The sequence below is a fragment of the Rhipicephalus sanguineus genome, chromosome 8 (assembly GCF_013339695.2).
Source record: "Rhipicephalus sanguineus isolate Rsan-2018 chromosome 8, BIME_Rsan_1.4, whole genome shotgun sequence".
Lineage (NCBI taxonomy): Eukaryota > Metazoa > Arthropoda > Arachnida > Ixodida > Ixodidae > Rhipicephalus > Rhipicephalus sanguineus.
Genome location: NC_051183.1, coordinates 72,078,002 through 72,105,378, shown reverse-complemented (window position 1 = coordinate 72,105,378; position 27,377 = coordinate 72,078,002). Strand labels below are relative to the sequence as shown.

At 49.0% G+C, this 27,377-nt stretch overlaps 1 protein-coding gene across 1 annotated transcript in view; it reads right to left on the bottom strand.

Moving 5' to 3' along the window:
* LOC119402086 (metalloproteinase) overlaps window positions 1–27,377 on the bottom strand; it is a 73,934-nt gene that overhangs the window by 3,564 nt on the left and 42,993 nt on the right. The window contains exons 11-13 of the mRNA XM_037669187.1: window positions 21,551–21,721; window positions 10,519–10,660; window positions 10,302–10,427 (exon numbers count right to left, since the gene is read on the bottom strand). Of these exons, the coding sequence (XP_037525115.1) occupies window positions 10,302–10,427; window positions 10,519–10,660; window positions 21,551–21,721 (439 nt within the window). The remainder of the gene's footprint in view (window positions 1–10,301; window positions 10,428–10,518; window positions 10,661–21,550; window positions 21,722–27,377) is intronic.

Sequence of the window (27,377 nt, the reverse complement as noted above, 5' to 3'; positions counted from 1 at the left end):
GAGGGACTTTCAATGATGAGGCACTAGCCGTGCAAGCCTGAAACCGGGGATGTAGGGAAGGGTGTTTCCGCTCCACTAACTTAATCGGAAAACTGCGTCGGAATGCAGCTTACCGCAGGTTGTGCTTCTTCATTTAAAACGAAAGTGTTTTGTGCCAGGGTCCACCGAGACTTCACTGACGTATTTCCGTCACGGAAATGACGTTGAAAAAATGTACATCATCAGATGGCAAAGAAAAAATTGGCCGCGTATCTGCGTGCTTCGCTGCAAATGTCGTCTAAAGACGATATAAGAGGCGCTGCGTGAGATATGGACGCCATCTGGCAATACGTCGGGAAACACGAGTGCTGTGTTGCGGGCTGGTAGTCCCGGCGCAGCGGCAGGCGAAGACCGGCGGTGACCAACGCGACCGGTGGGGACGCCGGCCAGCCCGAACACGCTGTTTGGCGCGATGCGCCGAAGGAGAAAAACGTCCGCACTCAACGAGTACTCTCCACAACTCTCTTACTTACACGTCGCCTGGGTAAAACAGGAATGCCAGAGCGGCGCCCCCTGTCATTCGTACAATGCAATACTGAACCGAAACCGAAACACAACATGAGCTTGTGCAGAGGGCACGGAGGAAGACAAGTTTCAGCGCAGTCGCATTTTCAGCGCACCTTAAGAAACTAGGGTTGTAACATTGTAGGGCGAGTAGGGCCAGAAGGACCGTCACGACGAAAACCTGCCTCCTCATCGTATTCGCCTGTAACGTTGGTGTGGCTTCGCGTTCCCTCCTTTGCTCCTGGCCTTTCCACAAAGCTACTGCCTAAGTACGAAGGCCCCTACCGCGTCCTACGTCAAGCATCTCCAGTTAACTATATGATTGAGCCTGTTCAATCATCTACGGACCGCCGTCGTCGCGGCCGCGAGACTGTTCACGTCGATCGACTGAAGCCGCATTATGACCCACCAGTTGTACCTGTTCCTTACGTCGCCAGGAGGCCAGGATGGCTCCTTTTCCGCGGGGGAGTGATTTGTACATGGTAGGGCGCAGAAAGAACGCCTGCGAAAGAAGACGACGAAGACGGTTGTTGTTGGCGCTCGTGCTTGCTCGGCTTGGACCGCTGATCGCTTCAGCTGTGGCAATCTTTGATAAACGCGTTACTGTCTCAACGTTAAACGCATACCATCAAGGTCTTTAAAACTGCGTATCTATGTATTTTCTGTTAAAGGAACACAAGATACTACTACCTAGTGATGTTGCGCCTCAGATATGCATAATGTTTGCTGTTTGATCAACAATGTACACAAGTATGAACCTATTCAGCCGTTCACGATGGCTGGCCCTTGGGCAAGTGGTTCAACTTTGGCCGAGTGGCTGAATCGAGGGACGTGCCGACAAACAGAAAGACAGACAGAAGGACAGACCGAAGACAGACCAAAATTTCTGTGTTTAAGTTCCCCAAGAAAGACTATCGTCTTTAAAAAGTTCCGTCAACGGGGCATCGAACCCACGACGGCTTGATCCACAAGAGCAGATGCGGGGCACGCTATCCACTGCGCCACAGTCACAGACTTTAGACGCTATACAACGCGCCTTTTATATTCACACCCTCCTCTGACAGGCTCTCGGTCGGCGGGGTCGTGTTGCCCTCTATGAGCGGTAAAGTAAAGGACTTCGTCATTACAGTGGCCTCCTCGATTAGCACCTGCAACGCGTTACACGTCGGTCCCATTCGGCGCGTTTTCAATAGATTTGCAATTTTGTCAATGCCTTAACACACCGTGAGGTGGCGATCTCAGCCCAAGCGTCGTAAAAGCGTCGGTCTGACTCATACATAGAGTTTCTTACAATAATACCTGGAGGGGAATCTGGCGCTAGTGTCTACGCGGGCTCCTTGAGACGCGCTTCAACCACCATGGGAATGATGGGAAGTACAGGCTTCGGATTTGCTTCGGATGGATTAGGTTCTTGAGATTCGCAACGCTTGTTTTCCGAGTGTAAAACAAAGGGATATGAAGTTAATTCCAATTAAAACTTGCTTCATTCTTTTCTATGAAAACTTATTGCAAAAAGTTAGCGTGACCGTGAGATGGAACTGAAACCTGGACAAATTCAACCACCAGGGTATGCATTGCTCTGCAATTGTGTTCCAGATTTGGCATCATTAAATAATGAATTATTTTTGTACAACACTTGAAAAGAAACACGCTTGTTTTCCTTCGAAAGTACGCATTATCTATTTATGGAAATAACAGTACTGTATTGAGTGAGAAGCACGTAACGTATCGTCTGCTGCGATGCCAGGTGCGTCTGTTCAAATGGTCTGCCTCCAACGCATCTCTCGTTTTGTTGTGAAGTCGAGTCAGAGGAGCGCCACGGTGCGTCTATTTAGCTTCGCTGTCGTTTTGCAGATGATTTGAACGAGTTTGATAAGACGCGCTTATCAAACAAACGTGAACTCGATTCAGTTTTCTGCACTGACATGGGACGCTACATCTGTGCACAGCGGTGAATGAGCGAGGCTTTGCTAAAACTGTCAAATACAACCTGTAAAGCTGCAGCGTCGCAGCAAACAAGAGATCCAGCGGTCTTCAGCCTCTTTGAACAACAAAGGCGCTGCTTGAATGCTTTGAAACGCACCTACTACCGACGCCTCGTGAAGAACGAAACTGAAACTGTAGAAAAAGATTCGTAGACAGTTCGCTGGCTAAACGCTATCCAATCCGAAGCCTGTACTTCCCATCATTCCCATGGTGGTTGACGATCGCAGCGCCAGTTTCCTCTCTAGGGTATTGTATGGAACTCTATGGGCTCATAGTATCACGCTAATCCAAACCAAAAATACCTCTGCGACGCGCGCCTGCCACCCCTGACTGTAGCGCCACGTTCCCCGCTTACACTCCCTCGAGAAAATTGCGGCCGGGCTACCGGGGCGGCGCGACGCGCTTTGCGTTTCCCTCTATCCGGCCGTGATGTTCAATCACACTTTAACATGCCGCGGGGATGGCGACCAAGTTCTGCGTCCAATATGCGACGCTCTCCTGGCTATCACACTTCCTTCTCTGATTACGCTTTCACCGTTAACTACTACAGCTACCACAAGAGTTTGTTCAATCATTGAACGCGTACGTTAGTAATCGGGATGGAGATGAACCACTAAGCATCAAAGTGGGTGCATCGACGTTAAACGGTGCTATGCTGCTAGACATCTATATACCTTGTGCAACCTCTCTCATATAAATGTAAAACACAAACATTTAAGTGCTTCTGTAAGGACACGTTTTACTTTCGTGTTTTCCTATTCCTACGATGGAGGGATCAACCATGTTTTTTTCTTCTTCTATATCTTCCTCTTCTCCTCCTTGTTTTTCTTCTTTTTCTTTTCTTCATCTTCCCTACATGCCTGGTTTCAGTTCAGCCCGAGGGTGCTTCTTATTGTACTTCATCTTCTCCTCCTTCTTCATCTTCCGTACATGCCCAGTTTCAGTTCCCTACGGCATGTAGGGAAGGTTTCAGCACTGTTGCTTGCCGGCAGTCCGGTAACGAAAACGTTTATTCAGTGGAGCGAATGATATAATACATTAGGCCGTCAGTGACGTTAACATCACGTGTTAGAGGTTGGGGGTATGAGATGATAGCACAATCTGGCTACATCTCCCCTTTAATGTTTATACAGTCTAGAGTTTGATCTGGAAACGGGCATCGACAGGGTTCGTGACGTAGTCTTGAACTTCGGCCTAGCTGCTTCTGTCCATCATGGACGCCGCTGTCTTCGGGAGCCCGTGGGAAGTTGATTCTGCCCCTGGCTTAGGTGCTGCCTCCCGCGATGCTCTCGTGTGCGACGCCATTCACGGCCGTCTTCAGTCTTCACAATCATGGACCTCGGTGCCTCGGCTGGCCTTAGTACCATAGCTGGACTCCAGGTGTCGTACGTCGTTACACGTTGTCTTGGCATTAGCGACGCAGGTTTCTGGCGTAGCGGTCGTAGGAAGCCTTTTGCTGCCGCCGGATCACCTGAAGGTGGTCGTGAACATCCTTGCTGGGTATTGTCTCCGGTTCTAGGTGCTCTGTTGGTACCGGCAGCAGGGTCCGTGTCTGCCGTCCCATCAGCCTCTGTACAGGGGACCTCAGAACATGATCCCTGGGGGTATTACGCCACTCAAGCAATGCGACTTCAAAATCAGGTGTTCGGAAGGAGCAATTCTTTAACAGCTTCTTTGTCTCCTGAACAGCTCTTTCTGTCATGCCGTTAGAACGCGGGTGATACGGGCTTGACGTGATATGTACAATGTCTGGCTTTCTTAAAAACTCTTTAAACTCGCTGCTACTGAATGGCGGTCCGTTGTCACTGTACAGTTCCTGCGGCACCCCATGCACAGAAAATACTTCTGCAGACCAAGTCTTCAGCGCATTAGCTGTGGTGTGGCGGAGCTCTCGGATTTTGAAATAAAAGGAGTAAAAGTCAACCATAATGGCAAACTCTCGGCCACCGTAGTGAAACAGATCCATCCCTACACTCTACCATGGTAGGGTCGGAACGTCATGGCTTAGAAGATGCATCTTCTGGTTCTGCGGCTGGTGAATTTTGCATATTTTGCAGGACATGGAAAACTGTTGATATCTGCACACACACTTGGCCAAAACATTACGCTGCTGGCTCTTACCTTCATCTTTTTCTGTTCCAGTATGTGCCGCGTGAAGGAGCTGCATTGGCGAGTTTTAGTATAGCGGGAAACGCTTACGTTAGCATGCGTCTCAACGCTAACGCTGAAACGGAACGCGCTGCGTGCCAACTATTGGCCTTTTAGTACAGCGGAACGCATTCCCGCTAACGATAACGCAAGCACATACGGCGCCATCTGGACATAAAAGCAATAAATGCACTGTAGAATCCACAAAAGCGCCACTAAGTCGAGTTTTTCTGAATTCACCGTTGTTGCGCCTCCGTGTCGCGTTTGCAGAAGCGTAAGTTCTGACGACCAGAAACGCATAGGTTTCTGTCGGGTGCCGCGTTCAAGGTTAAGGTCGTCCCTCGCTCGTGAAACGCACACGATCACGCATCAGATTCATGCACTGCCGCGAAAAACATGAAGGAAAACAAATCTTGACATGTCTTGGGTTGACTTGTGGCCGTATCTTGGAAAGAGCGACTGAAGACAGCGTCGCCATCTGCGCGGCTACAGAAAACATGAGAGGACCTTGTCAACAAATTTTGTTAAGCCTTCTGCACCGCAAATCCATATTGTATCTCAAAAACGGAGCTATTTTATCGGCGGTACACAGTTGGCGAAGCCTCATTACTCAAATCTAAATCAAATACGAACATTATTTGGCAATGATTGAGTTGAATAATGCAGGACGACGACTAGAAATATTTGAAGTGGACGGCTCTCGCATCAACAGGCACCGCCATGTTGCCCTACGTACGGGATCTCTTGCGTGCGTTAGCGGTGAACGCTATATTCCAGAAATAGCGTTCGTACGTAAGAGCTCGGGCTACGTTTACGTTGTGCTCATGCGCAGTTAGGAGCACGCAACGCTAACGCTAAATTCTTCCGTTTGCTGTTTTCCGATATACTAAAACTCGCTAATATCTCTGCCCGTTTCGATTTCGGTACAATTACCTTGTTGCTGCGGAAGACTAGCCCGTCTTGAGCGTTAACTTCTTCCCTGTAGGCCCAGTACGGTCTTGCTGGCTCCGGGGTTCTCTGCTTGTTGTCCGGCCAAGATGTTGTGCGTATTCACGATGAGGACTAGGGCTGGATCCACGCTTGTAGCGGCCCGCAGGGTTTTCAGACGTTGCTCTGAGCTGAAACGTAATCAAGAACATTTACTTGAAACGGTTCGGTTTCTTGTTTTACTTCAGTCTTGCTAGAAAACCGCGATAAAGCATCTGCTAGAAACTGCTCTTTTCCAGGTTTGTACCGCAATGGTATTGCATAACGTTGCAGACTGAGGCGCGTGCGCTGCAAACGGAGTGGGCATTGATACAGGGGCTTGCTGAATATTGGATCACAAAGGCCGATGATCTGTTTCGATGATCACGTCTGCCTGGCCGAAAAGATAATCATGGAACTTTGTGCACCCATGAACTATTGCCAGCGTTTCCTTTTCAATCTGCGCGTAGCGTTGCTGCGCTTCTGTGAGGGATCGGAACGAAAAGGCGACGGGGTGGCCATCTTGCATGAGCACAGCCCCGACGCCCGACTGACTCGCATCAACAGAAAGCGCCACTGCCTTCTTTGGATCGAAATAGGAAAGAGCAGGTGCTGTCGTTAGTGCCTGCCGCAGTGCTTCAAAACTGGCTTGTTGTCTGTCTGTCCAAACCCACGCGTTATCTTTTCGCAGTAGTTCTCAAGTGGTTCGGTCTTGACAGACATGTTGGGAATGAAACGCTGTATGAAGTTCATTGTGCCTAGAAAAGTTTGCAATTGCTTACAGTTCTTAGGCTCTGGTATTTCCAGGATATCTTGCACACGCTCTGGGTCGATGAGCAAACCTTGTGTCGTGAGGATGTGTCCCAAGCAGCGGACCTCCGTCTGTAAGAAGGTGCATTTTGTTAGGTTAAGTCGCAGGTCATGCTCGCGGCAGCGCGTCAGCAAAAGTGTCAGGTTGTATTCATGCTCCTCCTTTGTCTTGCCCCACACCAGTATATCATCCATAACCACCGCGACGTTGGGCAGGCTTTCTAACAAGCGGTGCATTGCAGCTTGAAAAATTTCGGGGGCTGATGATATGCCAAAGGGCATTCTGAGGAAGCGATACCGCCCTTAAGGCGTACTCATAGTGCATATCCTGGAACTTTCTTCCGTTAATTTGATTTGCCAAAATCCCGACGCGGCATCTAGCGTGGAAAAAAATCTCGACCCGGACAGCCGCGGAATTATGTCTCCTAGAGTAGGCATGGCGTAGTTTTCTCGAAGCAACGCCCTGTTTAGAGCCGTTGGATCGAAGCAGATACGCACTTTGTCTTTTTTCACCACGGTCACCATATGGCTATACCATTCGGTGGGTTCATTTACCTTTGTAATGACACCCTGCTCCTCCATGCGCTGCAGTTCCGCCAGTACTCTGTCTTGCAGCGCCACAGGAACCCTCCTAGCCGGCACGACGGTTCCCACGCTGCCGGGTTTTAGCTTCATTGAATACTCCACATGTTTTAGTTGTCCGAGTCCCCTGAAAGTATCAGCAAAAGGTTGGGCTGCAGGGTATAGTTCTCCGCTAGTCACTTTCTGTATGCGGTATAGAAATCCCAGTCGTTCTGCAACTGTCCCACTGAGTGTGACTGGGACATCTTGATCAATGTCGAAAAACTGTTCTTCGCATGTGTTCTTGTTGGCGCAGAGCGGAAGTATGACTTTCGCTTGTGCCGTAACCCGATGACCAAAGAACGCTGTTAAGTCACGTTGCAAGCTTTCTTGGGCTTCTCAGACACTCTTGCCAGCACTTGCTTTGAGATTACGCAACAGTTTGCTCCCGTGTCCAGCTTGCATGTCAGCAGTTGACCTTCGATGTTAACAGTTGCTCTCCATCTATCGACTTCGACCGAGTTGATAGTGAGTCCCGCAAGAAAAAAATCTGCTTCAGCAAAGTCTGTCTCTGCCCGTACCTCCCGCAGCTCCCTTCCTTGTCGGCTCATGTTTCGTGTGGCACCGAGTGATTTGCAAACCTGGGCAAAGTGGTTTGGGGCACCACACTTCCGGCAGCTTTTTCCTCGTGCTGCGCAGTTTCCGCTGCGGTGCATTTGGTAGCTGCACATGCTGCACACCTTCCTATCAGTTGCAACTGAGTTGACTATCGTAGTGTGTGCTTCCCCGGCTGCTGCGCTTATCTCTTGGAAGTGCTGCTTTGCTTATATTTCCACGGTTTTTTAGTAAGAAGGATTTTCTGCCAACAGTTTCTGTTGCAGTCGCTTGTCTCTAACGCCAAGAACGATACGGCTGCGTAGCATTCGTTCTTCTAGAAGTTCAAATTCGCAATTTTTTGCCAATATTTTAAGCTCGATCAGCCATTCATTGAATGGCTCGCCTTCTTTCTCGTCCCTTGAACCAAAACGGAACTTATGAAGAGTTCTGGCCTGTAGTAGTCTTCAAATTTTTTCTTAAAAACTTGGACATCATTTTTGTCCTCTTCCGCCTCAAACTTGAAAGTGCTCTACCCTTTTCTGCCTTCTTCGCCTATGCTCACCGGAAATGTTGCGGCCTGCACGTCGCTTGGCTGTCTGGTCAATAGTGCGGCTATGGCAAACAGTTCAAACTCACTCTTCCACGTTCTCCAGCCAAGCCAGGCGTCGACTGACGTATCCATGGGCTTCGGCGCCGGCAGTAGTGTTAAGGGCCTGGTAGCATTGTTGGTGAGGGGGCGTTGTCGGGGGTGGCGTCGTCGACATCTCAGCTGTGGACCGCTGCCACCATGTTGCTTGCCGGCAGTCCGGTAACGAAAAACGTTTATTCAGTAGAGCGAATGATATAAATACATTAGGCCGTCAGTGACGTTAACATCACGTGTTAGAGGTTGGGGGGTATCAGGATGATAGCACAATTTTGCTACAAGCACCACCAATATCGTCGTCTATTGGTTGGGCTAACTGCTCCCTTCTTCATTTTTAGTGGACCTGCGGCGAGTAGTGGGATTTACCGAACTTTTCTGGGGCGTACCTGTTTTATGATGGACCGTGACTACAAGACACACCGTAACGATATTAGACGCCGACAAGCCGAGCCAATAAGGTACTTCGCACCTACAACAAACATATTCCCTAGTCGCAATCTGTACTTGATCGTAAAAAAAGTCACAGTTTCGCCGCAAGGGCGAATCAATGAATGCGATAGCAAGAAACTAATGCTACACGAAGTGATAATAATAATAATAATATCTGGGGTTTAACGTTCCAAAACCACGATATGATTATGAGAGACGCCGTAGTGGAGGGCTCCGGAAATTTCGACCACCTGGGGTTCTTTAACGTGCACCTAAATCTAAGTACACGGGCCTCAAACATTTTCGCCTCCATCGAAAATGCAGCCGCCGCGGCCGGGATTCGATCCCGCGACCTTCGGGTCAGCAGCCGAGCGCCATAGCCACTAGACCACCGTGGCAGGGCTACACGAAGTGAGGCTCGGCACTGAATACGCTCAGTTTTAACAGCGCTCCTGTTGCAAAGGCGGCCGAAGCAGCGAAGGAAACTAGCGTGCTTCAAGTGTCGAGCTGTGACACTTGATAGTTCGCGCTCATCTTCTGTTCGTTCGCTTAGCAGCGTCCCATGAGCTCGAGTGACTTTCGTACGCTCCGTAACATGAGCGCGGACGTCACGGTGAAAGCTCGAAGCGTCCCACTTCCCCTCACCACAATAAAACCGCGCGAGCAGACAGCGGAAGGCCAAGGTTCTCGCTGAGCAAATATAAGAAGAAGCGAGCGAGCTCGCCGACGACTTTTAAATGTGCCTGTCGCGCTCCTCGCGCCATCTCGCTGGTAATGAAGAAACGCTTATAGGCGCCTGCCGTCTCTGAGTCCTGCCAGCGGTAAAGGGTGTGTATATAATGCTCGCCGTTAGCTACCTGAAGGATCTCCGCTTTCTGGCGTAGTGGTTAGCGCCACGCGTTGCGGAACGAGAGGTCGCTGGTTCGATTCCGCGCTTCGGAAGAATTTTTTCTGAATTATTTTTCTTTGGGACTTTGACATATATATACATACTTATCCATATACGGTGCATGACGGCGGCGACGGCGACGGCAAAATGCAGCCGAGACTGTCCATATAATTGCTATCGCAATAAAATAACACAGGCAGTTCGTCGGCTGTCCGATTTCTAACGTCATTGAGTGCAGAGCATCCTGGACGCGGAGCGCTTTCAATTTTCCTGTTCACTTCTAATTACAGTTTAAATTCGCATTCAGCAATAGCCTAGTCTGCTCGTCTCATCTGTTCTAATGCGAGAGCCAAATTGAATTTTGGGAGCAGGAAACACGCTTGGCCGTCATGTTTTGACACCGCATACTCAAACGCCAGTGGCTGCGACGTCATACAATATGGATAATTTGGTTCAAATCGAGGTAACGATAAAGTAGCCAGTACGTTTTTCTGCCATCACCGGCCTAAAAAGGAGCCTTCTTGGCGCAACGTAGCCAGACCAGACAACTCTCACTACATACACGCTGTGTCGCTTCATTCCTTCAAAACGGGACCGCATTAATATCGATTGTCATCGTGACACGCGTTTTGGTGAAATCTTCGGTTTCTGCTGAAATGAAAATGTTCACACATAACTTTTCAACTTTGGACAGCTAAGACAACAAGAAAGACACCCTTGTCGTACACCCTTGTGTCTATACGAGCAATTAGTGCCGTCTAGGAATAGAAGATCCCGTAGGCCGTCAGCAGCAGGCCCGTAATCTTGTCCAGGGATAAAGCAGTAGCCTCTGCAGCTCCGTCTCGAACCTCTCTAGAATAAAAAAAATAATAACATCGCTTCTCAGAAATCGTGTATATGTTACAAAGTATCACCCTATAACTAAGGAATAATTCAAACCAACCTGAATGAAGTATGTTCTGCTAAGATAGGGGTACCTAATTCGACACTGCACATCTAGGCTCAAATATTCTCCTGGCAGCTGGTAACGAGTTAGTGGAAACGTTACTGAATTGTTTATATGCAAGCAACCTGCCTGATATGACCTGAAATAGAAAATATTTTGACATTAAAAAATATTGCAGGGTTCGAACTAAACATTTAGGCCGGTACTGACTGTAATAGCACTGCATAAATAACAGCAGCCCTTGGTTGTGATACTCTTACTTACGTTTTGTGACACACCGACGAGCGAGAGTATTTAAACGATATATTTGCAAGCAGAATACAGCCACTCATCAAGACAGCGATCAGCGCACACTCCACCACATTCATCTTCTTCAACAATCTCCTTCCTAGGTTCTCTTTTATAAAGCTGAATCGCACAACTATCCCCGTAAGCCAAAGCCCCATCTCGGTGCCATTAATTATCTCTAGTGAGCGCATAGTAGCAGGGCATGAGGTGGCAAAGTCAAATATGTTCCTCCGCGTCCCAGCGGATGACGCCTCGGGACATGCTGGAACAACATCATGCATGATATCAACCATGTGGCGAACTGCGCGGCATGGATCCTTCAAAGATGGGGCAAGTTTGTATACGAGACGGCAGCTAAATTAGAACGTGTACAGCTGGTGAAAAGTAAATGTGGTGGTTACACGGGTACTTACGGTCCTTATAATGTTGTGCTAATGACAGGCGTAGCTTGCAAGTTCTCGTGCGTGGTAAGCACCAGAAATATCAGCACTAGCCTACTCACTCTTCAAATTTACAGTAAATGGTAACAATGTGCATACTGGAAGAGTTGGTTCCACACCATATAGAATGTTGAACGCTGAATAGCCGGCAGTGCCAATACGGAACAATACTAAGTGAGGGTAAGAAAAGGCAGAATAGGTCTCCAATGGTTGCGTTTGGCGGAAATATTTTGAGTACGTTTGCCAAGGTCTTGTTGATTTGCCCGGTAACGTCTTTGCCTTATGAGAGGTGCCGATAGTAAGCTGCAGAATAGAGCTCACGTGCAGGATATCATTAAGAGCCTTTGACGAAAACCTTGACGAAAACAACTGGGTCAATGAACACTTGACGTGGAGGACCATGCATCACGGCGATTTTATGAAGGTGAAGCTCGCTACATCATCAGTGCAACTAGCGAGGACAGGGGCTGTAATATGTCATGTGTGGTCACACAGTCAGCAGCGACAGTGGTGCGCTCCTTTGACGACCTAAAAACTCTGTCGTGAGGGCATATAGGCTGTGAGGTCAGATATGTGGTGCGTCGACAGCCGCAACATTCCGAACAACCCCGTGGGAAGAGTGCTCCCTCCTTCGAAAAGTCAATGACTGGCCGAACAATAAACGCAATATCTTGGGCGAAGCGACTAATATAGTGTAGGCCATAAAGCTGCGAGTTTCAGCAGATGAGATTGGCAGATACATTTTCTAACGACGCAAGTTATCTCTTGGTCACTTAGTGATCCAGAAGAGCCGATGAGATGCCCAATTTTCCAGTGGCTCAAACGACATTCATGTGAGTTGAGCTGCCGCCTAGGAGCAGGAGGGAGACGGGATATAGGGAGGTACAGGGGAGGTTAGCCAGTTCTCATACCAGCTGGGTAAACTGTGCGGGCGAAAGGGGTAAGGTAAATATAAGATGATACAAAGGACGGGTTACGAAAAAAACGGAAAGAAGAGCTTCTAGGCCAGCTAGAGTCGGATCAAGTATCGCGTAAAGAAGCGCCTACATAATCTTCAAGTTAAGGCTGAAATTGCACAATGCAAAAGTATTGTAACAGTTCGTTTGGTCGCAGCTATGCTAATGACAGGTAAGCCCAGTTGCCCACAATAGTGAGAACAATGTCACGTATGGTGACGGCATAAAGAAGTAGGTTGCTGTGAAGTGGGGTTACCGGGTAATTTCTTCAACTGCTGGCATTTATGACATTAACGGCCATGGAGGCCCACAATTACATATGTCATGAACTTGCGTGGCAGTCGAACCAAATCAGCTGGCCGATCTTGTTCTATTTTGCCACAGAGTCCGTGTGGCTGGCAGCGACAGCGGCATCAGCAACGTCCGAAGTTATGCGCACCTCCAGGTGGTGGATACCGGTGCAGTAGGTAAGAGCCGAGCGTACCAGGAGATAATCTAGGGGTTCTATGCGAACCAATTTGGTTGTCGCTCCAAGTGAATACAATTTCGAACTGCTGAGCACCAGGCTGAACCGCGTTCGTCCATATTTTGTCAGCAGGTACCCGGTGGCAGATTTCTCTGCTTCCCACACACTTCGGTGAGTTAAGGAACGGCCAGAGGAGTACCGATAATCTAATCGGGCCAGATTTCAAGATTGTACACCGGAATCACCAAGCGCCAGGTTGGGGTACTCTCTACTCATTAGAAATCGCCGCAGTATTTTCGCACGGCCCCGCGAATTTAACCCGGGACCTACCGCCTCGAATGAAGACGCTCAACCACTACGCCAACTCTGCAGTGAGGAGAAAAATTATGCAGTTTCACTCAACGTGAAAGCTGTAGGAAGTGCGGAGCAGTGATTCGCCTGTCTTTCAGCGACGAACTCAAAGAGCGTGTGTTGGGGGCTAGTTTGTAAGACATTAAAGGACCCCTGACAGCAAAATTTTTGTTGGTGACTTTTTTACTGTAATTTGTAGCTTTGGGTCTGGTAATCCCCAAGTTAAATCGTAAGTGCTCTAGCGTATCGTATAACTAATTCTAGCGCAGTTAATTGTGACCATTTTAGCGTCACTTCAAAACGCCCGCCTAAAAACCACAAGAAACTAGCGACCCATGCGGGGAGCGTCAAAGACCACGTGCACTCAAGCTGTGGTGACGTAGAAAGCGCGGTTTTCAAATCGGGGCCCCACGCGCGGTAGAGATTGAAAGTATGTGGGTGCCTCGGTATAGGCACCCGGCAATGCAGTTTCCGAGATACGATGGTAGCGCCAGAAAACACAGCCTAGCGAGTAGACGCAGCAAAATCGAGTGTCTATTCTCCGCATCCTCCATGTTCAGAAACGCTCCTTGACTTGAACGTGACTTGCCACCGCCCCAATTCAGTGCGTTTGAAACGCGTTTGTAGCGTTTGTGCTGCCTTGGCCCAGCCTGAAAAGAGCGCGTTCTAAACGCGTTTGTGCTGCATTGAAGGCGGTGCCAATATCCCTGAGGTGATTACGAACGCACGTAGGAAGCGTTCGTTGAAAGAGGCGCCCAAAAGGGAGACACTTGAGCGCGTCGATGTGTCCAGCGAGCGCTTCGTTTTCATGGTATCCCTGGCGGCTGGTGCCCTCAACAATTAGGCGTTCGATAAGAGCTCCATCGCGCCCTCTGGTCAGTGACGGGTGCCTATGGGTTAAACCTGTTAAGCGCGTGACCCCTCACGAAAACTACCTCGAGAGCAGCCCGACAACAAAGCGAGAGGGGTGCGGAACAATAGGCCTCGCCGGGTGCCAGTCGTCGTATTGTGCATGTGCGCCCCGCAAACGCACGCCGCACGCTTCGACACAGCAAAGAGTGAAAGCATGGCTGGCAGTCGGCTCCAAACACACTCAGAGATCGTCGACGTCATTGTTACTAGCGTATCGTCACTCAGGGTGATTTTTGTGCAATGTATCACACCGAACACGTAGCACTAGTGTCGATGTTGCAGGGCAGCCGATTTTTAACACGAAAGTGTTTTATGCCGGGGTCCACCAATACTTCAGTGACGCATTTCCGTCACGGAAATGACGTCGAAAAAATATCCATGATCAGATGACAAAGAAAAAAGGTACCGTCAACGGGCATCGAACCCAAGACCGCTCGGTCCGCAACAACAGATGCCGGGCACGCTATCCACTGCGCCACGGTCACAGACTGAGGATGCTTTACGAACGCGCCTTTTATATTTACCACCCTCCCGGTCGGCTGGGTGGTGTTGACCTCTGGGAATGGTAAGGTAAAGTAATTCATCATTACTGTGGCCTCCGCGACTAGCACCTGCAACGCGTTACGCGTCCGCTCCTTTCGGCGCGTTTTCAATAGAAGTTGAATTTTGTCAATGCCTCAACACACCGCGAGGTGGCGACCTTTGCCCAAGCGTTGTAAAAGCGTCCGCCTCCCTCATAGCATCACGCTAATCCAAACCAAAAATAGCTCTGCGACGCGTGCCTGCCTCACCTGGCTGTAACACCCACTGGTAACACCGCGTTCCATGCTCACGCGCTCGCCCAGCGCTCGCCCCGAGAAAAATCGTGGCCGGGCTACCGGGGCGGCACGACGCGCTTTGCGTTTCCCTCTAGTCCGGCCGTGGTGTTCAATCACATTTTAACATGCCGCGGGATGGTGACCAAGTTTTGTGTCCAATATGCGACGCTCTTCTGGCTATCACACCTCGTTCTCTGATTACGCTTTCACCGTTAACTACTACAGCTACCACAAGGGTTTGTTTAATCATTTAACATGGACGTTAGTCGTCGGAATGGAGATGTACCACCAATCATCAAAGTGGGCGCATACACATTAAACGGTGCCATTAGCTGCCAGACATCAAATACATTGTGCAGTGTACACTAAGCATTCAGTTGCTTCTGTAAGGGCACGCTTTACTTTCGTGTTATTCCGATTCCTATGACGGAGGGATCAACCGTGGTTTTTTGTTTTTTCTCCTACGCTGTTTGACATCGAATTAAAATAACTTCCACGCGACGGATGCCGTTCAAATTTGGCCAAGAAGACCTATGCGTACCAAGCGATCGAATGATGGGCACATCTCGATCTTGAAATTTGATGTCAGTGCTCCTTTAATATGTAAACTTAAACTGCACTTGGGAAGAGACACCAGAGTACATGTAGACAGGGCGAATGCAGCCTGTGAGCGACGCTGAAGGATCTGCGTTCCATGAGGGACACTCTCGCTCACGGGCAAGCACGCCCTGGCGTTCCAACTGTGCAACCTGCTACGCCTGCTGGCGGGAAAGGAAACCCTCGTTTGTGAAGCACTGCGCGCACATGCTAAAAGGCTGGAAACGGACAGTGATGGTAATTTGGCTATTCATTACCACGAGTGCGGGTGTAAACGATTGTTGGAGTGGTGCACTGCTGCGTTCCATGACTCGGATCAGCGCAGGCGTGAGATTGTGGAGGCAGCTCAATTGCAACGTGAAGGTATCAGTTGCGTAAGCATGACCTCTATATCGTCGACAAAGAAGGAAATGATCTTTTTGTAGGGGGCACAACATCTGGGACAGTTTTTAGTTGTTGCGCGCTGGCACTCTGCGCACCCGTGTCATTGCTTCTTGAGTTCTGGCACAAATATATATATATATATATATATATAGGAAAAAGGTATACGCTTCTAAAAAACTGTTTATTTGTCGACGTTTCGATCGGCCTCCGATCGAAACGTCGACAAATAAACAGTTTTTTAGAAGCGTATACCTTTTTCCTAATTATTTTACGGCAACCGAAGACAGACTCTTCATATATATATATATATATATATATATTATATGTGTGTCTCGCCTCGATATTAAAGGGCCCCTCACCAGGCCACATAGCAAATTTTAGTTAGACGCTGGGAGTTGTGTGCCGAATGAAGAGCAGTATGCCGCAAGAATCTTTCAAATCGGTTCATTACGAGCTGAGAAAAACAATAATTTGTAGCGGCGCGAAACCATGATGCGAGGAGGCGAGTTTCAAACTCTTGCCACTCGCTCCGTGTAGCCTTAGCAAGCCAAATCCCTTCCCTGCCCTCTTCACTTGACAAATACGCACGAACACGTCATGCGCATGCATGGTCACGTGCGCATGATGTGCCCGAGCCTGCCCGAGCACGCGAGCGGCGTTGGACGGCCGCTGCCTTTCTTTTTTATGTAGCGGCCGTGGGCGTTTTGTCGGCGTTCTATGTGGTGTACTGCCTGTTTCTGTGGGACGGGCATAAAAGTTGAGACATTTGTACGGGCACGACAGTGGCGGTATCATGAGCCAGTGCCGCATCAACGTTTACTTGGACGCGGTAGAATAAATGAGCATAACGAGTGCTCGAACGCGCCAGATCATTACTTTCGTTTCCAGGACTGGCGTCTGCTCGATGCGCTAACCGCGGGGACACGAGCGCATGAAAAAGGGAGGCACATTAGTCCCGCATCTCGATGCAATTCACGAAAAAAGATGAAAAAGACGCACACATTGCCTTTGTGTGTCTCATTATTTCTCTCAAGTTTGATTAATCTATTCAAGCAACAAATTACACAAACTACACATGTCGTGTCAAGTAATTATCGCAGTGTCACGTGCTACTGTTGGCGACGTCAGAGCACAGTCGTCTACGTAGAGGAGCGACGTCACAGCACTACCATCTACGTAGGGCCATTTTCTCATGTACGTCATCCCCTCATTCTCTAAAGCGCGCGCCAGCGAGAGGAAGGGCAAGCAGCGTTCACCTTGAAATTTGACCCATTTCCGCGGCGCGTAGCGTTGCAAATTTTGGCAGAGGGGATCGTGAACGCCCAGTGCATGCATTGCGCTCGTTAGCTCAAAAATCTCAAACCTGGTGAGGGGCCCTTTAAAGTCAGAAGTGTGCGCCTGTCCGTGTCGGCTTCGTCCTTTGTCCAAGAAAAATTTTTCCCGGAAGAAGTCATAGTGCCTAGTGCAATTACATGACTATGCTATGATTTACCCTCTCCCCTCATTGCTTCCATCCTCCTCAACCTCGTATCACTCCTCCCCATGCTCACTTGTTTTTCCCACCCCTTGCTATGCACGACTATGCTATAATGGTTGTGCCTGCATGACACCATACTTGGCTTTGCTATGCTTAACCCTCGCCTTTCCCCCTTTCCATCCTCCCCACCCTCATATCGCCCCTCGTCAGCCTCACTTCCTGTTCCTTCCCCTTTGTTATGTATCATTATGCTTAACGTGGCTTTGCCCGCCTAACGCTATACATTGCTATACTTTGCTTTACCATCTCCCTCCCTTCTTTCCATGCTCCTCACCCTCACATCATTTCCCGCCCTCACTTCCCTTTCCTGCACTTTGCTATGCATGGCTATGCTATACATTGCTTTGCGTGCGTGACGCGAAGCGGCGACATAGATGACAGCACAACCCCTTCCTCCTTCCCCTCCCTTCCTCCTTTTCTCATCCTCACTCTCACACCGATACTCCTCAACCTCAGTTCCCTTTCCCGCTTCCTTGCTATGCACGGTTACGCTAGAGATGGCTATGCACACGTGGTTTTGCTTGCTTTACGCCAAGCGACGATGACAGCACATGGCAGCATCCAACATCCCGGGCCCCTAAGGTGTTACACACTTAAATGACAGAGAATTAGGTTGCGGGGAAAACCAACAATCACAGTGAAAAGAAAACCAGTGTGGCGGCCGGCATTTCACACAAACTGTATACTTGCTCATGACAAAAACACTACCACAAGGCGGACCATTCGCAATGGTACATGAGTCAGATGCTTTTAAATGCGAAGCATTTTTTAGCGAACCTAAGGCTCTTTGAGCGTTTCTATCTACGTATCTATATATCTATCTATCTAGCTGCGTACGTCTGGGTGCTCTCGTGATCGCCTCCTTAACTTGGTGTAGACCAAAATTGGCCTGGGAGAGTAAGATTAAGAGGATTTGACGAATATGACTGTCGGGTCATGATATCAATAACGTGAAAATCCTGTCGCGTACGTCGTCAAACCCTTTCCTCCAGACACCTGTGGCACATACCCGTTTACCACGGGCCGCGGTGTACGGGTATGCGCCACAGGTGATTGACAGTTTATATCTACCCAGGAAAAACGAGAACAGACATTGGTAGCACAAATTCGAGAGTGCTAAGAAAAAGGGACATTGGCAGCGTTGACCCGACGAATGGGAAGAATAAAAGTTATGATCCAAGCAGGAATCGAACCCAAGCATTCTGCGTGGCAGTCAGATGTTCTACCACAGAGCCAGCCAGTTCTAGATACTGCTTAGGAAAAACAGCCTATGCAGGCGTAGTGACGGTGCAGCGTCAATTGTGGTTGTGGTCCTGGCTATCTAATTTTATAAGCAAACAGCAAACGCTGCATATGTACTCCTACGTTACGGGCGTCATATCAGGTTAACCTCTGTGGTTCCAGTGTTAGCTCCGCTTTTATAGCAGTCTAAGAAACATTACATTCGTATTCCTATGATTCAGCAAGCTATATTCATGCCTTGCTCGACCCCGGAGGAATATTGTAGCGACAGTTACGCATGATATTCACATCATCGCGCCATAAAGTGCACTTTGTTTCGATATTACTGACGTACGTGCTCTAACGTGAGTGCTTACCTTACGTTACACCATGAGTTACCCTCTAAACGTCAGTGTTGTCGACTTGCCTGAAAAGCCCACGATGTGCTCACAACTGCTACACTTACAAAAACACGTCGATCCACCTCGTAACGCTTGGCCCAAAGCCAATAAATGCAGCGCAGAACTACCCGCTGTCGGACTGCTTCGCATGAAACCGCGATTCCCACAAGGCGTGAGATTTGCCGAATTTTTTATCCATCGTCTAAGCCCAGTTCTTAAAACAGAGAGGTGAACACCTCCGTCGATCAACGCCATCACGTTAGTGTGTTCAAGAAGGGTTCCTGTCGGGAGGAGCGACGTAGCGCATGCGACTTGTATAAACAAAACCGAGCTGCGCCCGAACGCCGGGGGTCGGCTCGTATATCAGCTGGCTTCGGTGGTGTTCTCCTGGAAGCGCGCCTTCGGAAACGCATGCTGGTGTTGGCCGGAACATCCCCATGAGCTCCTCGTACAACTGTGCGGTGGGTGCAAGGCATTGCGGGGGACTCGGACAGCGACGGCAGCGAGAGTCTACTCAACGAGCTCGGGGCTTGGACTTAGACTTGGTGCCCTCCACGGACTGCGAATCTGCTAAGCGTTATGACCCGACGACTACAGTGTTGCAGATTTCGATGGCTGGGGGCATCCTAGAACCGTTTTCGAACCATGTAAACGTGACCCTCGCTCGAGATCGCCGTGCATGAACTTGAAAAGACCCCGTGCAGCGGTGTTTTTAACAGCCGCGAGGAGAGGGTCTGGGACGGACGGATTTCGGAAAGCGCCGAATGCGCATCGTGAACAAAAAAACTGCATTTACCTAGTCTGTCTCCTGTCATCAGCGACATGTGAGAGCCGGCTCTCTCGGTTCGCAGCGAAGAAAGAGGCACGTGAACTTCACTGTTTCGTTGTTTGGTAAAGCCAGGAGACGATATAAGGGCAAAGTCATCAGAGTTGCTTCACCTGAATGAGCTATGGATTCAAGTCTTCGTGAACAAATACGCAGGAACTTACAGCAAAGAGAAGCAATTCAGCCGAGGCGAACGACTCACGACGTCGGGGCGACGGTGACCTACCCTAACGAATGGTCAGGGTAGGGGCAGCAGCTCCTGTGTCTTCATTTTCAGTTGAAAATGATCGGGCAGAAGCAAACTTACAATAATCAGCTCCTCTGGATGTCGGTGGCGTAGGTGAGCATTGGTTGCGGCACTCACGGGCGATGTGCCTACTAGAGTAGCTGTGTGAACACATTGGCCGGTTGTGAGGAGCACACCACTCAGAGATCTCCTGAAAACTGACGGGAAAGAGCAGTTGTGGACGAGCAGGATGGTATGAATTATGCTGTATTCTGGGCATGCGGGCCAAGAGCGCACATTCTAATATTCCCAGTGGACAAAAGACCTCAGTTACCTTCCTTCGCCATAATAACCGGCGAACAGTCTGTAGGCGTTGCGGAGCAGAATGCCGAATAGGTGGCCTCTTTCCCTCGACTGACTATGCGCATTATTTATTGAGAGATGGTTGGCTGATATATATAGCCCTCACAAGTGAACGTCGAGACTACGTTTGGCAGTCCCACGATGGTGTGTGTAATCCGGTGACTCTCAGGTTGCTCGAAAAGGTGCAATTGTTTCATGATGGCTCTGAAGTAAAGGCGTTACCGAAGACGAGCAAGTTGAATGCACGTTCTTTGATAGCCTTTAATACGTGCGCTAGTTAGTCCGTTTTTTAGATCTTGTCATCACTTCTGAAGGGAAGAACCCATACTTCTACTATGTAAAAGACGTGGTTGTGTGGGACTTCGAACGCGGGTCGCAAGAGCCTTTTGTACTAAAACTTTTCAGCCGAAAGCGTCGCACCGTAGCTGAAACAGAGCTGATACCACTGAAAAAAAGTTTGATTGGCGAGTATAGCACTTCTTACCCAATTGTTGTTGACGCATTCACACAGTTTCATCCAATTGTCGGTGTCGTTCACGTTTAGGCCAGAAAGCGTCCGAGGATTGCGATTATGGGCAGGTGCGACTGCAGCAGCTTTGCTAGCTGAATCTTGAGCTAATAAGGCATCTTCTTCGCAAGGCACTGTGGGAGGTTCGAAGCAGCGACCGCTCCAAAGCTTCGTGGCATGGCGAAAAGGGCGATTGCAGCCTCCACCGAAGTGTTTTGTTGTGAAAGACGGGTGAGCGAGAAAAATTACGTCGTTTATTTACAAAATTAGCACTGTCGCTCATGAAAAGGGAGACCTGCTAGCACTCAGCCCACTTCGTCACCACGTCAAACCTAATGCTCACCCAGTATTTTCAAGCGATATTGTATTGTAGCCAGATCATGTGTCTGCAGTAATTTTTGTATGGCATATTCATTTTGAGGTTTTCAGCTCGCGGCTCAAGAAAAGATGCCTTCTTACATCGATCACTTCAACTCAATCCCTTCAGGAGACGCTTTAAACATCACCAGTTATTTTACGAAAAATGCGGGACGCTCGGCCCCAGTCCCTAGTGAATAAATTATTATGGTGTGCCCCGCCTACGTAACTAACTACACAGTGTGCCATATCATATCCATCTCATAACCAGAATACGTTAAATGGTTTATATTCAAGCATAATCAAGAATAAATCAAGCGCAAGGAAAGAACAATACGGACGCTTAAAGAGATCGGACTCGCCTTTCAGTGTACTTACCAGGACATTCGTTGAATATCATACTTGCAACAATGAGAAAACTGCATGCTTCTGATGTCTTCTTCTAGATAACTCATAATGTATCCATCGCCCCATGGACATTGTAGGCTGTCCGGTGTAAATGCGTTTACGATACCCGGTGCTGTGGTACCATCGTGCGAACAACCCAACCTGCGTACCGCAGAGTAGAAAAGACACTTGTAATACCAGCAATTAGAGAGTTTGAGAATTGGGGCCCCAAGAAGGTTGGGCACCCAAGAAATTTGCGAGCCGCCAGGGCGCATGCGCGGAATCCAAGCAGCGCTGGGCAGTATCGCGATACAAGGGTATCGGGGTAGTATCTTAGAGATAGATACTTTTGAGTATCTGTATTTCCGTATCGAGATATATTTGAAAAATGTATTTGTATCTCAATAATGAAATACTTTCCTGGTGCATCGATTATATCGCAATACTGTGCAGGACAAGAGTATCTCGTTACCTTTTATTGTCGAAAATTTCCAACATGCAGAGAAAGACTTTTCTGTGCTAAGCCAAGCAAAGGCACGCCGCCGGTCGGCGATACAGAGGGGAGGGGGCGTTGAAGGGTTTCCCATATGCACAGAGTAGCCCACTAGGTAAGCGCCCAGCAAAGTTCACGTTAGGACCGCGGAGGCAGCATTTTCTGCCTCTGTCGACGAAAATGGCTGTCTCTGAAGGCTTGTGCAGTACCCCTAATTTTGGGCGGCCGGCCAGTCATTTCCCGAATTCCCCAGTCTTGTCTTGAGGACAAACCGACGCTTCCTAGAAAACAGCCGATTTCAAGACAGCCTATTCAAGTTTAATAACGGTACAATCTTCTCAGCAAAACAGATCTTGTTTGTAGAATAAATGCACACTTTTTCTTAATTAAAATTTGTTTGCTAGGGATTCGAGTGATATGTTTGATTTGCAAGTTTCAATGCGCTGCAACATAATTCACAATATTATGTGGCACTTATAATGTCTTTGCGGAGCACTCTGCATCGCGTGAAACAAAGTATTCCAGTACATTTATTTTTGTATCTGTATTCCCGTATCTGTATCCTGGGATACTTATTTCGTCTTTCTGCAAATGTAGCTGCGAAATATCACGATACGTCAAGGACAAATACATTTCACTCTGTATTTCAGGCTTCAATCCTATGAAATCAGATATCTGTATTCCGGATTACTTTTCTGAGTATCTCTGCCCAGCCCTGCATCCAAGCCACCCTTGGGTCCTTGCGCTTGCATTTCCACAAGACCCAAAAATAGAAAACTAGCGAGGGGTCCCACGCGTCTTGGTTTATCAGCGAGACGACGCAGACACCGCGCAGGCCACGGCGCAGTATGGCCGGCGTCTCAAATAATTTTACTTTCGCCAAGTGAGGCGCCTCGTGCGTTTGACCCAACGCAGCTTGCATTTGACACAACTCGCAACCCCTGCTGATCCTCCGAAAGCAAGAGCAGCCTAGCCAAATTAGCTTGGGGACCCAGTGTCTTGGGTCCCAATTCTCAAGCTTTTTATTAAATGCGAAGCATTTCTTAGCGAACGCAATGCAGTTTGATCGTTTCGATCTACGTATCCATCTGTCTAGCCGCCTACGTCTGGGTGATCTCGTGATCACCTCCTTAACTTGGTGTAAACCACAATTGTCATATGAGAGTAACAGGATTTGACCAATATGACTGTGTGGTCGCGACAGGAATGACGTGAAAATCCTTTCGCGTACGCTGCCAGTCCCTTTCCTCCAGACATGTCTGGCATATTCGCGTTTGATACGGGCCGCGGTGTACGGGTATGCGCCAAAGGTGATTGACATTTGATATCTACCCAAGAACGGCGAGAACATACATTGCTAATTTACATGAGGGAGCGTTAAGAAAAACCGACATCGGCAGCGTTGACCTGACGAATGCAATGATTAAAAATCACACCATCTCCTAAAGGCGACCATCAGGCGATGCGAAGCAGCGTTTCGGCATCTCGAGCCCGCGTTTCAGAGGCAGAGTGGGTGTGGAGAGGGTAGTGGTGGAAAGGGGGAGTAGAGAGGAGAAAATGGCAGTGGAGAGGGGGAGAATGAGTGCGGAGAGGAGAGTGGAGAAGGCTTGCGCATGCGCAGTAAGGGTGGTCACGCCGCACACCACCACCACCGGTTTGAACTCCGCTATGAGATGCTTCGCATGTAAAACTTAGGATCCTAGCAGGAATCGAGCCCACGAATTCTGCGTGGCAGACAGGTGTTCTACCATAGAGCCATGCCAGATCTAGAAACTGATTTCGAAAAACACCCTTTCCAGACGTAATGTCGGTGCAACTTCAATTGTGGTTGTGGTACTGGCGATATAACTTTATAACAAAGGAATAAACACTACATATGTACTCCTATGATACAGGCGGCATGTCAGGTTAATGTCTGCGGTTCCAGTGGGATCTCCGCAGTCTAATAAACGTTATATTTGTATTCCTATTATTCCGTAAGCTATATTCAAGCCAGGCCCGTTGCCTGGAATTATTTTCTGGGGTGGGGGTGGTGTATAGAGCACTGCACGGGCCCGGGCCGGGCCGGGCGGTCCGAAGCATTTTCCGGTGGGGGTTGAAGCCGCGGGCCTGGCTTGAGGCTGCGGGCTGGGCCGGACTAGGGCCCGCTCATTAAAAGGCCTAAGTCAGGCCTTCGAGCACACGCGAACGTTACGCATTGCATGGTCTAAGGCAGTCTGTGCCAAGCTGAAGTGGCACGTGCGAAGTGCTGGCTCTTAGTAAAGCTTACCGAATAAAATAGAAAAACAGTTCGCTGTTGTGCACTTTCGCTCGGAGCATTCACGGTTTACCGATGACTCTTCCGGAGCTTCGCCCCACTCATCATCGTTCACCCTGTGGATATGCTGCGGATTTTTAGGGGCGAAGCTCCTTATAGCGGCACCCGTTCGTCCCCTGTATGTAGTGCGTAATTAGTCTTAACGCTAGTACCAGATCTTGACCTCCAAGGTGGTGCCGGTGGGAGATTTCTCCTGTGCGTTGTTGAAGAACAAAATTCGCAGCGTGCGCGTTAACTAAAAGCAGACTTCTTTTGTCTCTCATTCCCCATTAGCAGCCATTGGCATGTACCAGTAGGAAACGTTAGTAGAAGTGTAAGTGTTAGCTACAAGCCGACTTCTTCTGTCTCTCATTCCCCATTAGCAGCCATTGTTTACCTCCAAGGTAGTGCCTGGTGAGATTTCTCCTGTGCGTGATTAAACAATAAAAATTCACAGCGTACATGTAAAATTAAAGTGAGCTGCAAGTCGCCATGACTCTCATCGACCCTTTAGTATAAACCGGCCCGATCTCACGTCGTTGATGATGTACTGGGCGTGAAGCTGCGCGACGCCGCCGCCAAGATCCTGCCGTACGAGAGCTTCGCCCCACTCATCATCATTCACCCCGTGGATATGCTGTGGATTTTTTTTTCCTCCTCACGCGCACTGGACCCTCGATCGGAGCTCGTGCGCATGCTGGGCTGACACGTGCACTGCGGCTGGCTTCGCTTGTGGTAACGGGGCTCTCGGCATTTCGCTTCGTTTGCGACGCCTACAATGCACAGAGTGATGTGCGTAGCACTCGAGCGCTGCCGGCGTTTCGCTTGGTTCGCGACGCCTGCAATGCACAGAGTATTGTGCCGAGCACTCGAGCGCTGGCAGTTTACGTGGAAATATGTAAGGAATGTTACATTTCTACCACTATGGAAAACGAAAACGTCATACACAGTTGGCGTTGCTCCCACAAGAAGCTCCGCTCAGAATTCGCATTGCGCAGTATCGTAATTGTCGGTGAATTATTTGTAATAAGTCAAACGCTTGTGCATCGCAAAGCAGAGAGCTGAATTCTATAACCCAAATCACGCATTTGTTTCACTTTGGCACTGCTAGCTATATAAACATTACTACGAGCTCCCGAAATTAAACGTCACATGAGAAAGAAGGGGTGAATTCTTGGAAGTTTCAAATGGTCCTTTACGCATTTGCTTATGATGACACGAAGGAGAGAGCCATCGTCTTTGTTTTTTTATCGGTCGAGGGCATGCATCCGTGCCCCAAATGCACGGAAGCATTCTGCACTTCAGATGGCGTTACACTTCCTCCGGCATCCACCCTCGACGGAAACAATTACGTGGGATGCTTATAACATTCTATGAAAGTGAATGCTAAAGCGTACTTGGAGCCAAAGCTATGAGAAACGAAGCTCTCGGCCCTCGAGCACTAGTGTAATTTCATAATTGTGACCGCGGCCCAAGAACTCAGAGCATGGCCAGCAGAAGCAGCGAAATTGGGTCCGGCTTCGACTAGAATCGAGCGCAACTCGTGCGTCTCCCATCGTCTAGAGCGTGCGTGCTTGGCAAGGCCATCCCCGCAGGAGCGGTGTGGAGCACACGCCTCACTCTTCTTCACGTCCCTACTGCGCTGCTGTTCCAGAGAACGCCGCAAAGGCGAATTAGACTAAGTAGACGTGCAGCTCGCGCACTCACATCATTTATTGCTATAGCAATTATGCTGACACTCCAGGAACTGCTTTGCCGTCGCTGTGATGTTCCTCATAACGCCTTAAACGATAAGATCGCCCCACGTAGTATCCGCAATGCCCATAGAGTGCCACGCCACCAAGTGGATGTCAGGAGGAAGGTTAGCAGACGATAAACCGACAGCCGCTCCCTAGTTCGGTTGCGCTAGCGCGATTGTCAGCGCGTTGGTTGGAACGAAACAGAACGTACGACGTTGCATGTTTCGTGAATCCGTGAACAAACCGGGCCGTCCGCGACAATATCAGTTTGTTTTTACAGCGAAAGCTGTTATGAGATCATTTCACCGGCCGTTCTTGGCGCCGTAGTTGTCCGCCGCCGCCGCCACCGGTGTCCGTAACCAGTATCGCTCGAACTAAGAAAAAAACGAAATAAGAAAAAAATTCCAGGATGGAACGAGGTTCGAACCTGGGCCCTCTTCGTGGGAGCCCAGTATTCAACCTCTGAGCCAAGTCGGTGCTTGAAACCGCTTTGCAAAAAGGTCCTATACAGGCTTCATGTCGGGAAAATCCACATTAGCATATGCAATATAGCGTGGTAGAAGAGTAAAATAAGAACCAAGCGTCGCACAACGCGAATTCTGTAACCATGCGTCACACAACGCGAAATGCGCAACGAGTAGGTTGTTGAATGCTTCCAAACCATTACGAAGGGCCCTGCCGTAATTCATCGTCATCAGGCACAGCATCAACAAAGTGCGCATAATGCCTTACATCGTTTAGCAGGTACCAACGCTCTCAGTAGAATGACGAAAATTGGCACAGTGCCTGCTGCCCTTTTTCTCAAAAATTACAATGATTTATAGCGTAGTGGGTTCCTCGCAAGTGCACTTGTATTGGTTGCCAAGGAAGCCCATAAGCGTATGATCCACTTCCTCGGGGTCTCAGTAAAATTACTATGATTTATAGCATAGTGGATTTCTCGTAAGTGCACTTGTATTGGTTGCCAAGGAAGCCCATAAGCGCATGATCCATTTCCTCGGGGTCTCAGTAAAGTTCTTCGCCCCCCCCCCCTGTCTCTCTCCCAAGTCAACCTATGTTATACAGCATGACGGGAGAGGGTAATAGCGACCGGGCGTCAGCCAATGGAAATTACATAACTGGTGGGCCGTTTAAATATTCCAACCCATTACAAAGGGCTGAGCCATAATTCTTCATTGTCATCAGTCGTCGCTTCAACAAAGTCCACATAATGCCTTACAGACGTGTAGCTGGCGCCTCGCTTCTGCGCAGAATGACGAATAATGGTTTAGTAGGGGCTTCCCAACTTCA